Here is a 14144-nt window from a genome sequence, read left to right on the forward strand (position 1 = left end):
ACTGAACATCTCACATGTCCTGCATGTTCATCCAATCAAGCGAGCAAGAAGATGAATGCATTGCGAGCGACAAAAGTGCCGTGCCACTAGCTGACATAAATTATTACGCGCCTAGCTTTACATTACTGAGCTTTCATGATGCACTACAAGATATCCTAATAAGTTTTGATCAAAACACTCGAATCAAATTGCTCTTTCTTGAGCTGCGCTCAAAATGTATCATTCACTTCTGAGTTTCCTTGTGATATCAGAAAACATATACGCATAATGATATACTGTAAGGCCGTTTTCAGCTTCTCCTCGCCTCATTTAAAAAAAAAAAAACTCTTTGCCACTTCCAAGATACCAAAATTTTATTAGATTTCTCGCTAAATGTTTCATAAGTTCTTAAAATGTACTGGTCGTATATCCAAATGACAAATATAAAAATATACTGTACAAATGTGAGTTTTTCAATAGTAGAACTTCGCTACCAATACCGTTGCAAATGCAAACGGTTATGGGCAGTCATACAAAGCACCCACAAACTTTTTTACTTATATTGGTTAACCTTCGGCGCCAATCATAAAACATCCTTCCTTGTGAGACAAATCAAGGAACATTTTTCTTGGAAATCTTTCATTTATTCTCATCAAATCTCATTAAATTCAAGGTACTATTAATTGTATAAATCTGTCAACATTCTACTTTTATTTAATTCTGCTCACCCAAGGAACCTACACTACTTGACCCTAAAACACCAAGGAAATACCCTCAGTGTCTAACAAGTAGCTGCTTTCGTCAATTACTTTAGTCTTATATACTATTCATTCATATCATTTATCAACATCACTTATCAATATTATTTACCTCTTTCATTGATTAGTATTCTGTGATTTCTTTTTTAAATACAATCCTCTGATTACTTGGAATCTATTTTCGACAAATTCAATTTGTAAGCTGCTTTATAATAAACCAGAAGGACAACTCCTGGCGAATTACTACAAGGTAATCAGATAGACGATGCTTCGAGAGCGAATGGAAACTAAATGGAGACGATGCTCGCAATTGTCCTACTGAATCCTCTTCAATAAAATAAACAAAAACTTTTACAGATTACTATTAATTTGTAAGTTTGCACTGGGCCTCAAATATTTATCGCATTGATCTCGCACTCTTTTCGTTTTCATGAACACTGTAATAAAAAAAAAGTCAAATTCCGGAAATTTGCTCTGTCTAAATAACATTCAACCCAAAATTAAATAAATTATCTGATCGTCCATTTAGCCACTCGATAATAATTTTGATGGCTATTAAATAATAAATAATTAACACACTTTCATGGGCTGCATTTATGACATATTTTCATATTACAAAATTCTGTACCCATTTGAACAAATTGATAAATAATGATTGTAACGCACGTTGTTAAGACTCCAATTTTCAGGGCTCAACACAGGGCAGCTTCTATTTGCGTTCGCCTCATTCGTAAGCAAATCTCACATCTTTACAAATACATTCAGGTGATAAATTGTAGCTCTATTCCCAGCTTCATATCCCTCCTCATTTCGTTTTGAGATAACTCAGTCCTATAAAAACATTTTTCATACAAAAGTCGAGATTTCCAACTATCAGTGTGCAGTCATTGATAGTAATAATTCTTAGATGAGTCTGGACTCTTGCACACCAGTTTCAACTGGAGGTAGCACACTTGACAGCAAAACAGTTAGTTCATCGTGATTGGAAAGAAATTCTTGGAACTCTTCTGCAAATACAAATATGATTAAAGGAATGTGTAGGCGCAAGAATTTGTATTATCATTTTTTTGTTAGTGTTAGTGTTTCATAGTTTCGTGTTAGGTGTTTAGTTTCTCGTCTTCATTAGTGTCCTTTGTCAGTTACCAGTGCTTGTTATATTTATTTGCATATCGTATATATATTGTTCGCGCGTAATTTATTTGGTTAGTTGTCTAGTTTGCGAAAATTATCGTTACATATCTAGCTCTGGGTTTCATGTTTTCGTCTTTGGTTTGGTCACATTCGTCTTGTAAGTGTCCTTGTTTATTTCGCTTTGTCGTTTTCCAGTACTTTCACTCATACGATGTAAGTTATTTCATGCTCATTCGCGTGTTTGTAATTTTGTCATTTTCAGTTACCGTATTCAACAATGTGTCAAGTTTGTTCTAGTAAAGTTTGAAATACGAGTGATTAGCGTTTGCGGCTATAGAATGTAGCTATCGCTACTGAATGAAAAAAGAAATATTGGCCACCCAAGAAACTTGAACGATTATATGAATAAGACGAAAAAAAAAATTATGTCAACTGGCACGCTGGCTTACTGACAGAACCACCCACCAACCGACTATGAGTTAGCTGGCCAAAAGAATGACTAACTGAAAGATTGTTAACCCAAAAGACTAATTAACAGATTGACTTACTGCCAACTAGACAGGCTGGCTAATTGATTGACTGACTGGCTGGCTAACGTACCGAAGAACAAAGACGAGATGATGGCAAACTACCTGTTTTGGCCCAGTTTTCCAAAGGGTGGATGACGCTTCTTAGTTAATACCAAAACATTGGATAACGTCGAAGCGTCCGAATATCCTTTACCTCTGAGAAACTTGCGCCCGAAAATATTGTAATGGTTGCAGGAATACATGAGTTAAAATCATCTCTTTGTGCTATATTATCCGACTGTTTTAGTATATAATAAGACAACTATTCACCTCTGTGTCGGTGGCTAGCGGTGGATATTTACTGCTGGCAGACCGCCTCCGCCTCGGTGAAGAGTTGATAACTAACAGATAAATCTTTGTCAATTGGATAAGCGTTAACAAAACTCACAACAATATCCACCGCATAGGGTTTTATCCAATGGAAAGCCTAATTCACCCTTCGAACAACTGACTCATTTACTGAATAGCTGACTAACTAATTGACTGACTGGCCGACTGACTGTCTGATTGGCTGACTGACTAGATCACTGACTAACTTACCCAACAGCTGGCTGACTGGCAAGCAAACTGACTGTGTGACTTGATGACTGATCGACTGACCGACTGACTGACTGAGTGGCTGATAAACCTTTGGGATGACAATAAAATTAAGACTGAACACCAATCACCTGTAAGTAAAAATACCTACCATTTCTACTCCTCACGTTATGGTTGTCTGCGTAAGTGTCATCAATAGTCTTTACCACGCTCTTGAGAATACATTCCTGCTGGTTACTAGCAATCATCTTGCGCGTCGGTTTGCTATATTCTTGAAGAGCCTGACAAAATTGATAAATAATTAGAGTTATAATGTGTGCCACATGTATGAATCACCAACCTTTTAACCACTAAAAGTAACTAGCATCTAATTCCTCCCTACACCCCTGAATCAAACATTAAGGTCATGAGAATATAGGAAATGATCACCAACTAGTGAAGCTTTTGATTGTAAAACAAATTCTCCTTGTCAGCACCTTACAAAATGTATAGAGAACAGCAATGAAAAGACTGATGATTTAGGGTTGAAGAATTTGTGTCGCATAAATGACGAGTACTTAAACATTGCTTTTACCAGCAACAGCTACCGCCTCAGGGCTACCGAGTAGTTTGGAATACAACCTTGCTAGACGTTAGATTCCGTTACATGGCCTGTGTTTCGGTGATATCATGGACCCGAAGCCTTATTTTAAATTTAAATCTTTGGGATGTTATTGCTGGAATAAGATAAAAGAAAATTCCATTGTGTTCAGTTTCTGTGATATTCTCATTCTGTGAATTTCAACACTATCTCAATGTCTCTATCTTGATTATATACACGAGATTCTGTAAAAAGCAGCTTTTGAAAACCGATAACTGCCTGGTTTCTTGTGAAATGGGTTCTACCGTCTCTCTAATCGATGCACCAATTCTAAATAGGGCCAATTTGCCGTCTACAGAAATTCAATTTTCTTCCTCTTTTAGCATACGACTTGGACATTTAGACCATCAACACGAAGTACTGGACACATTACCGCTTGTTACAAAACTTCCAAATACAGGTCACCCACTTAGAAACCTCTCCAACAAGTTTCGTGGCATTTTTTTTTCTACTGGGCATGGCGGCCAAAACGGGCGCGGACCAGAGGCCTACTGAAGGCAATAAAGCTGACCCATAGCCTTCACAGTGATATGATGCAGGCTGTACCTAAATTGTTCCATTAAGTAAAGCAAATGAGAGAGTACCTTTAATGCGGTCCCGGCCACCTCCTTCTTAGCTGCTACCCTGGCTAAACAAACCGATCCGATTAAGTACTCCCTGAAGCTGATGACGCCTTTATTTTCCTACAAAAGACCCAAACAGGAATAATCAACAGATAATTTCTATTGGATATGCTCCTTCTGACAACTTCTGTTTGACAGTAATGTAGTGGATTAATAACATAAGGATGGATAAACTACAGTAACGTATTTTCTACTTCAACTGAACTCTTACCCTGTCAAAGACTGAAAAGAGCTCCCTTAATTGTGGTGACGTTGGCAACTTGTAATGAAGTGCAAAGTCCTTCAACGAAATGTAACCATCCTTATCTGAATCCAGGACGGTAAACATTTTCAGATGTTCCTTCACAGTATCCAGATTTACTCTACAAACAGGAGAAAATAAGTTTATTTCGGGCACAACCAGCATTGCATCTGTCAGCAGGTCCTGTATCCGCTGCATTAGACCGCAATTGGGGAGAAGTACAACTGCAACATGTTTCCTTGTTTAGATCAGTGACAAGCTCTGTAGGAATGACCGTTAGCTATTATCAAACTGTTCCTGAGATGAAAATAACTGATCAACTTTTCATTTGATTCCGATTTCATTCTTGACAAAAACGTACCATGAAAATCCCTGCACTTAAAACTGTAATAAACTGAGGATTAACCCTTTAAAACCTAACATCAGTAACCATATTCTCCACACTCTTCTCCATACATTTTCCTTTAGTACTGACAAGGAGAATTTGATGAACAATCAAAGCTTCTTGAGTTGGCATTTCCTTTATTCTCATGATCTTAATAAATGACTCAGCAGTATGACTGTAAGGAGAAATTACAAGCTGGTCACTGTAAGGGTTTAAAGGGTTAGTAATCATCCTCATCATCATCATAATCATCACGTCTAAATGTGCTTATGACAAAAAAAGGACACTGACTCATCCCTTTGTTCAAAGGGGGTTAAGCTTTGAGAGAAACTATGGCACCGTGTCTGTGGGTTGGAGAGGGGGGTACAAGATAATTTGGTTTTATCACCTGAATTGACAATGTAAATTGGCCACTGTAAAGAGTTTTGACAGCTGACGTTAGCCCTTTGTCATTTGCTAATGCTTGAAATGTCAGCTTTCAAAACTCTTACTACAGCCAATTTACATTATCAACTAAATTGAAAAAACCAACTTCACCCTTGTCCTACCCTGTCGGTAAAAATGACATTTTTTGTAACTTTTCCATGAACAAATCAAATATCATTTACAAAAGGAGACTTACCCTAGTTTAGTAGCAGTGACCTTAAATTCAATGATTCCTGCTTCAGATGGTAAACCATGCTTTGTTGCCGCTTCCATAAGTAGAGTGTCTTCAAATGAATGACCAGTCACAGGAACATTCAAACATCTGATGAAAAATTGTTACTGACTTTAAATCAGAACCTATTGTGTAGCATAAAATTAACTAAAGCAAGTTTAAATTTCTTCTTCAAAAAAATGTCACTACTTTCAGTTCCCCCCACCACTCCCCCCCAAAAAAAAACAAAAGAGAGCAAGAAGGGGATAATTTTATCATGATGTAGGTCAGTCCCTTTACAAGGAAAAAAAGTTTTTCCAGCAGAAATTTGGTCAGTAAGGGAACAACATTTAGTTTGAACTATAATAGCACTAAGTGACAAAATACCTTGCCATAGACTTTTGCACACGTTCTGAATACAGTTTAGGATTCTCCTTTTCCTGAAACCACAAATTTCAGTGGAGTGTTAGAAACACACTGACATCTAAATTGGCTTGAATGAAAATGGTGCACTATTGAACACATACAATAATTATGTTATTATTATAATCATATTATTACCTCCTCTGTTGGATTCCAAACAGGCAAAAACTGTTAGGAAAACAATTGTGATATTCAGTAACTAGAATGAATTTTGTCAACACCAGTAACCATTGCACACCAAAGTGAAGATGAATAATAACTTATTGTAAAGATACTCAGCTGAAAGTCTCACCTCTACTTCAGCTTCATTATTCACTTGACACATAAGTAACAGGCCCAATATCAACCTACACAAAATAAAAATTTGAAGATATTCTTATGGTGCAAATAATTCATTTTTAACCTTGCAAGTCAAGTAATTCAAGATTATGTTGAAAATAAGTCAGTTGGTAATTCTCCTTATTCCACAATTCTTTATCTCAGAAAGAAGTTGGTTCTCAGCGCATCTTCATACATACTTATTATGATCTCATATTCTGAATGAAAGAAATAGAACAGACAACAGCTCCCAGATTAATTTTTTCATGGAAATGAAATCCAGAAAAAGAAAGTTAACAGCAATTCTTGAAGCAAAATTCCCAGTGCAAACAACAAAAGAAAAATGACTTAAATTTTCACCTCAAGCAAAAGATTAACTTCTAATGTGAAATCAGTATCTCCCCGCAGAAGCCCTGATTGCACCCCTCTCTCTCCAATCACCCAATTTCTCTTGGTAAATGATTATGCAGCATGAAGAAATCATATCTGGTTAACTTACGCTCCAGGTCCATCCCAAGTCCAAGCATATAAGTCCTATAAAATTAAAAGAGAGAGAAAAAAAAGGTATAAGTATGTAAATGAATATCTCAGGTTAAAGAATGATTATGGTTTTGTAACATCAACAGGAATCACTTTTCATTTTCTAGAGCTATCTAGAGTTTGCCTTCTAGGGAATGTGACAAATCCTTAACTAAAATAAGTAATTGTCAGTTAGTTTCTTTCTTAATCTATTTTGTACACATTTGAGTTGTTTCCAGGTTTCACATCTTACAGTTGACATTTGTAACTGTCAATGGCACAAACTTGCTATGAAAATTAACAGTTGAATTTCAAAAAGCTGCAAACTTATTTTTTACAAAGACCTCTAAATTTCGTTTATTAACTAAAAGTAATATTACCACAAGTCAGTTTACATAAGATATCTTACTGGAAAGTGAAGACAAACTGGTTGCACAGGGCATCCTGGAATAAATGCTCCTGAAAATAAAAAGTCAAGTTGACTAGTTACATCAATTAAATTGACACCATACAAAACAATGTTAACCCTTTAAATCCCAGATCAAATTTGTAACTTTCCTTACTGGCAACCATACAATTCTTATAATGTTAGTTCAGAGAATTTAGTATTGGATCAACTTATCACTTATTTTATCTTATCACTTATCTGGTTGATATTGTATTAATAATGTGAGGAGAAATTCTACCTCGGTCACTGATGGGAGTTAAAGGGTTAACTAACACCTATACAAGTTAACTGTGTCAGACTGTTATTCTTGTTCTCACTAAATTCCCTTATTCTTCAGGACATGAAATGCCCCTTGCTCAATATTGTGCCCTAAGTATGATTTGTATTAAGGTATGATTTCTTGCTTAAAATGTCAATCATTACTAGATTGCTTTCAAGTTACTGAGAGAGCTGTACTGAGAGAGCTTGAGAAAGTTATGACAAAGACTCACAAGTTTCATGTTGTCATGTGTGAAACCAGCTCATTTAGTGCCCAGCCCACCATGTTTGCACTGACATAAAGATCAGACTTAGTTGACATTTTGCAAACTAACCTGGCTTGAAAGATATTAGGCACTTTCTATTTGTACAAGTACCTGAGGTATAAAAGAGTTTGAGAAATAGTTTTGCAATGAATTTTCACTTGATATTATTAACAAGAATAACTTATTACTAATTGGAAAATGTACCACTGACAACAGATATTTACTACTAGACACCAACAAACAATTTAAATTGGCAAACATCTGGGAAATTGAGCCATTCTTTCAGTTGATGTATGCCATAGTCAGCTGTTAATGAAATATTATTACTTGTAACAGGTTGTGAAAGCTATGAGGGAGCCATGCAAGAGAGTAACGGAAATTGTAACACCCAGTAAGAAAACAGGGGCCTTTCATAACTTAATAATTACAACTACCATGTCATGTCAACCATTGAATGTGCAGGTTCAAGTCCTTCACCCATCACAAGAACCCACTATTCTCTACAAGTTAAATTTAACAAGTCTGCTCCTTTAAATAGTGATGATGGCAGCTTACTTCCTGACGCCTATTTACACCTTGTCAGAAAAAAGGCAGCTAATTAGTGATCATACAAAAGGACCTCTTGTTGCAGTGTTTAGATCACCCCTGATGAAGGCACAAGACAGGAGTGTCAAAACGTTGGTTCTATGAATTGTAACTTCTTCGGTTACATTCATTAAATCTGTAAACCGAAGTAGCATCAAACCATGACTGACTGTCCACCTGGTGGCCATGTGAACTTAAATGTATTTTAAGTCTGCTTTTGTTAGGTTTCAAACCAAGATCAATGTGACAGAACTGATAAGGCAGTCCAAATGAACAACATTGTACGTTAACTGTTCTTCATTTCATTTTGAAGGCTTGAATACACTGACTAGTAACTTATTTAAAAATGAATATCCTTAACAAGCAACAATTCTTTCTAACTTTATAAACTGAATCACTTAAATCATCAAGGCAATCTTATCTTGATTGACAATGGTACGTGTAAATATTACCTTCAGGAAAAATACATATATGTGGCCACTGGCCTCTTGTAGTGATTGTTCTGTATTGTAAATCCTTGACAGCTGTTTGTCTGGATTTTGTGATATCTCTTGAAACACCAATGCACTCAAGACATCGAAAAAAACCTGAAAAAAAGAAATCTGGCTATAACTATTGACCTGAGGGGAAGGTTACTTAAGGGGAATTTAGGTAGAGGAGTGCCCCTTAGGTGTTAAAACCCAGACCTTATTTGAGAAATTAAAGGTTCATTTTTCCACCTCATGAAATTACTATTACATGTCAACTTTGTGAGCCTCCTCTAACTTCTTAGACAGAGATTTTAGAGTAAGATTTGAAAACAATAATAACATACATGCAGACTGGTTATAGTGAAAATTATGCCTTGCTCAAGGCCTTCAATCTTAATGGACCCTTTTTAAGACAGTAAGAGCAAATCAAGTTAAAAGGCATATGAGAGGTATAACTGAAGGAGGATAAATGAGGTCTATTAATCATTGTCATAACATTATTTAAAATCAATTCACATCACTAAAAGTTTTCAAATAATACATTAGGAAAATGTGAACTATTTGTGATTCAAAGAGAGTTCATGGGAAGACATGAAATTGGATAATTGTTCAGAACATCATAGTCACATTTCACTTACTTTGTGTTTCATAAAGTACTTAGATATAATTTTTAATTTATTATTTTTTTACAACATTTTGTAATAAAAGTTAAGAATACATAATTTAATCAAATAACTATACAGTTCTAACTAACAATAAAACACTAAAACTAAATCACTAAAAACAAACAAAGCTAAATTTTTTTACCTGGTAAGTAGGAGTATTTTTATCTGTATTTAACTATTGATGCATAGAAATTCATGACCACTTTTGCTAACAAACTCACCTCCAAGAAAGGGGCTGTTGAGATTTTCCATTTTTGAAATTCCTGACGGAGCTTTTCCATATTCACTCAACAACAGGATGTCCAAAAAGGAAGAATGAGGAGCAATCACTGTCACAGGAGCCTCAGATGGGAGAGCTAATTTTCCTTTTATTTTCACTCTGTGAAAGCCCAGGGCAAACAATATTGAACGCACAATAACAGGAAGGAAGTCCTTCATCCATCTGATATTTCAAGGAGAAATGATAGTCACTTTAATGAGGTTTATAATAATCAATTAAAAAAAATGGGTTTGTTCCATCAAAATTATACCTTATATGTGCAGCCATTGTATTAAAGAGCATGGAATATCAAGTTAGGCATTTCCTGTTAACCCTTCAACTCCCATGTGTGACCAAGAGAGAGTTTCTCCTTACAATATCAATACAATATCAAGCAAATGAGTGTTGAGAATACAGAGAAATGTCAATATGGGGATTATTAATTGATCTAATACCAAATTCTCCAATCTAACATTATAATAATTGCATGGCAGACAGTAAGGTGAACTACTAAATGATCTTGGGAGTTTACAATCAATTTGTAAGTACCTTCTCCATGGGGTTAAGGGAGTCTTTAAATCTTGCGGATTCCAACCAAAAGTGGTGAAAAAACACCAAATCCCCGCAAACAGAAAAAGCAAAATACCAAGTAAAAGGCGAATTGGGAAAAGGAATATCAAACATAGGAAAATCTGTCAAAAGAAACAAAACAGTGGAATCAGGATTGAAAGTTCAAACATTCTCAATAAATTATTAAGTACAACTAATAACAGTCAAGACCTGTTTTCAAAGGTGGATAAATAAACACCTCTTACAAACTGATTTGTTAATTGTAAGTTATTGAACCTCATTTTTTATTCTCAGATTTATGCCACACGCGTGAATCCGTGGACCATAAAGCTGAGCAGAGGTTCTGTAACTCACACTACAGATTAAGAAGATAAGGTTTGTAAGATATTTATTATATCTCAAATAGAGGGGGAAGATTGAAATTCAAATAAACTTTTGAATGTAACATGCTGTACACTGAAATACAGCCTGCTAAATTGACCAACCATAGCTTACATAGTAACCAAGAGATATGATAATTACACTAATCACATAAGATAATTGAAAATATTTAGACAGCTTACCCACTTCAATTGCCGAACTGTTATCGATGAGTGTCTTGTTTAAACAATAAATGACTTAATTAAAACATGATTCTAACACTGGGCTAATGAACACTAAACTTTTAAAAATTCTAAACTATTTGGAATAAAAAATAGTTGACTTTTGTTATAATACACATGTAAATATATCGTTTAACCTAGTCCTTTTGTTTTAACCTATAGTGTACTAAATCACTGGCAATGTACCGTACTCAACCATATTTTAAATGGTGCTGCCTTAGAACAAAATGAAGAGGTTGACGGCTACACTTCAGAACAAGCTATGATAAATATTATAAGACCTATCTGTGATCTAGGGTTAAAGAAATTAAAATGCCTCATTTGACAGGTAATCTCTATTGTTTACCATAAATAATAGTAAACTGGCAGATTGTTTATAACCTGTAGGCGAAATTGTCTGCAGACGAAAAGAAGGGTATTTTAAAATGACGTTTCACTATTTGTAAAACGAAAAATTGAAAAGTCAATAGAAAACGAAACAACTTCTAAATTGTTTTTTGAACATTAACAGCTGTACTGTATTTTCATTGGGTTAAAATTGTTAAAGATTAATAAATATGTCGAGTGTTCGTAGGTTTAGCGAATCATGTCCACAGGTGACATTCGAATTGAATACTGATGCGAGATCACACATCGAAAATGTGAACACAATTAGCGGGAATCTTTCCTCTCGCATTAAAGGTAGTTTAATGTTGGAAAGGTTGACAAACTTTGCGTTATGACAACGTTGAATCTCATAACGACATCTCACTGTACGGTTCTCTCACTTCAAGGAGTTAGCGTTGCAATTACGATGGTTTACAAGCACAAACTATCAAGGCTATAACAAAAATTCACCTTCATTTTTTATGTTTCTAGTAAACTAATAGCAAAATAAACACTATTACGAGATGTTAGCGTAGTCAGGAAAAGATCAATCCTAGTAGTAACGCAATAACTTAGGCAAGGCTTACCTCAATTTTTTTCTTCCAACTAGTGATGACTAATCGGTGAATGAATGGATTCTGTACAATGGGTTTTTCTAAGTTGAGCTCGGTGTAAAAACGTTTCACTTCATCCTCGATTATCGGGAGCATTACTAAATAATCCAAGGTACGATTTACCAGAGGAAAGTCTCGAATTTCCAGTTAGGTATTACATGGAAGGCAACGTGTCAAAAATTGAGTTTAGAGCGGATCGATGTAAACACAACATTTCGTACCCAGTCTCAAATACGAGTGACACCGGAAGTCAAGTCTCCAGCTCTCCTAGCGGGATCGAATATGATCGGCAAACATGGAGTAGAGATGAACCTGCCTGTATTTCTTGCCGTACACTTGCAGCGCAATATTCCGTCTTTTTTATTCACCATAAATAAATGCAATATTGTCACGTATCTGTTGAAGTCGTATACGCAAAAGTTGTCGGAATTATCGTTCGAGCCACTGGCACCAATGACTTCAATAAATTTATTTGTGTTAAAGGCAGTTCAGTGTGCGCTCTGACGCCGGCGCGAAAACAAGCGTGGAAGCTGCGAGAGCTTAAGAAAGGAAAAATTGAAGTTAAAGTGATATCGTTAACGTCATTGTGCTTCGCAAGCCATAATGAATACCATGCTACCGGAAGTAATGCACGTAGGTGGTGCATGCAGTTAAAAACGGCTCTACACGCACGAGATCTCGAGGAACTTTGCCATAATCGGCAAACTCTGAAGACTTAAACACCGCTTTTTTTATCTACTATCGTCGGAATAAAAATTCAGCCACCTCACCAGCGGATTCCGCAAACAATTAGGACAACGCAAACTGTCAAATTTATCTCTTATTTCGCTCACGATTCGTTGCTGACCCCACTACGGTATTTGCTACCTCTAATGATATAAAATTTGACAAAAAAAATTATTTTTCTCGCTGATCTTTGACATAAAACATGATCGCAGTCGGAAGGAACAATTTAAACAAGGCGGTCTGTCCAAAAGGATAACAAATTTAAGGAAGGACATCAGTATACCCGTCAGGACGGCTTGAACATCCACCATCTGCGGCCAGTCTACTCAAAAGTACGGACGCCATATTGAATGTAATTTCCGTTTAGATCTGGGTCCTAGTTAATATCAGACACCTGGTTCTTACCAGGTTGCCACGAGACCTTACACAGCTTACCGATTAGCGTCAGGCATTGAAAACGTAAAAATAAATATGTATTTATTTACAGCTTTATTTAATTTAAATGGTTGACTATTGTAAGTACTGTATTGTGGTTATTTTTGTTTCATGAGATCAGCTCTCCTTTGGGAACCCGGCCGAGTAAGGCGATTGCCAACACTCGGTATCTTCAGCCAGAAGATTTTTAAAAGTGTTGTTTAATGGTGCCGCCTTAATACAGAGCAACTGAGAATTTATCCGACTAGAGTAAATATTTAATATAACTCCCTAATTAGCTTTTTTTTGTCAATATAGGTCATGTGATGATATTCAAGAGAAGTCTTTCTTTCAAATTTCGTCCTGTTCACATGCATGAGTACGTGTCATTTACAAAAGACAAAGGGTATAATTCTTATAAGTAATCCGATGGGTAAACGAATTAAACAAGGATACTTGCAACCAATGATTTGACGGGCTAACTGTTTTCCGAGAAAATCATGATCGTCAAAGGTCGTTTTGTTATCCATCAGTGAGGGACATAAGTTGTCAACGTCCTTTTACTACGATCCGCCTCATCGATAAAATACTAATTTTACATTAATTCACTGATTTTTATATAAGGATGATGAATAACAGAACTACTTTTACGGTGGCCAATTTACTTTTTCAACTCAATTGTTCACACTAAATTACTGATTTTTAAAAGCCTTGGATGAATTTCATGCGCTAGTAGGGCTATTTGCAAGGTGAGGATTTAGATTTCAAGGACATTTCGTGTGAAATTGGAGAACGCACTAAATCTTAAATAAATAAAAACAACTCTTATTAAGTTAGGGATATCTATTAGAAGCCACACCCCAACTTTATAGCGCCAAAATGTTTCTTTCTGGCAAAAGTTCTAATTTACATAAACAATTTAGTCTCGCTTTAGCACGTGAAAGTCAACAATGTGCGAATGTTTTTACACATGCCATTCACCGCTCGGGTTCCTCTTCAAAGAGGCGACTGTGTCTGTCTTATTTAAGTACCCTGCTTCAAACCGACGCCCACAGCGCGCTCTTGCTGAAATAGGATAATTGAAAACCTAAAAATAAACCCGAATAACAAAACGATAAAGCTCTAGGACTTGTCTTCTAAT

At 35.8% G+C, this 14144-nt stretch overlaps 1 protein-coding gene across 1 annotated transcript; it reads right to left on the reverse strand.

Moving 5' to 3' along the window:
- Positions 1–461: 461 nt before the first annotated feature.
- LOC136279774 (lysophosphatidylcholine acyltransferase 2-like) lies at positions 462–12059 on the reverse strand. Its single transcript, XM_066163926.1, has 15 exons — positions 11837–12059; positions 10261–10403; positions 9674–9894; positions 8770–8904; positions 7802–7843; positions 7170–7219; positions 6741–6775; positions 6216–6270; positions 6062–6091; positions 5888–5940; positions 5486–5611; positions 4449–4599; positions 4199–4297; positions 3126–3255; positions 462–1744 (listed from the first exon to the last, which is right to left on the reverse strand). Exons 1-15 carry the CDS (start codon positions 11957–11959, stop codon positions 1641–1643), a joined length of 1497 nt encoding a protein of 498 aa, XP_066020023.1. The 5' UTR covers positions 11960–12059; the 3' UTR covers positions 462–1640.
- Positions 12060–14144: the final 2085 nt, after the last annotated feature.

This window comes from Pocillopora verrucosa, chromosome 3 (assembly GCF_036669915.1).
Source record: "Pocillopora verrucosa isolate sample1 chromosome 3, ASM3666991v2, whole genome shotgun sequence".
NCBI lineage: Eukaryota > Metazoa > Cnidaria > Anthozoa > Scleractinia > Pocilloporidae > Pocillopora > Pocillopora verrucosa.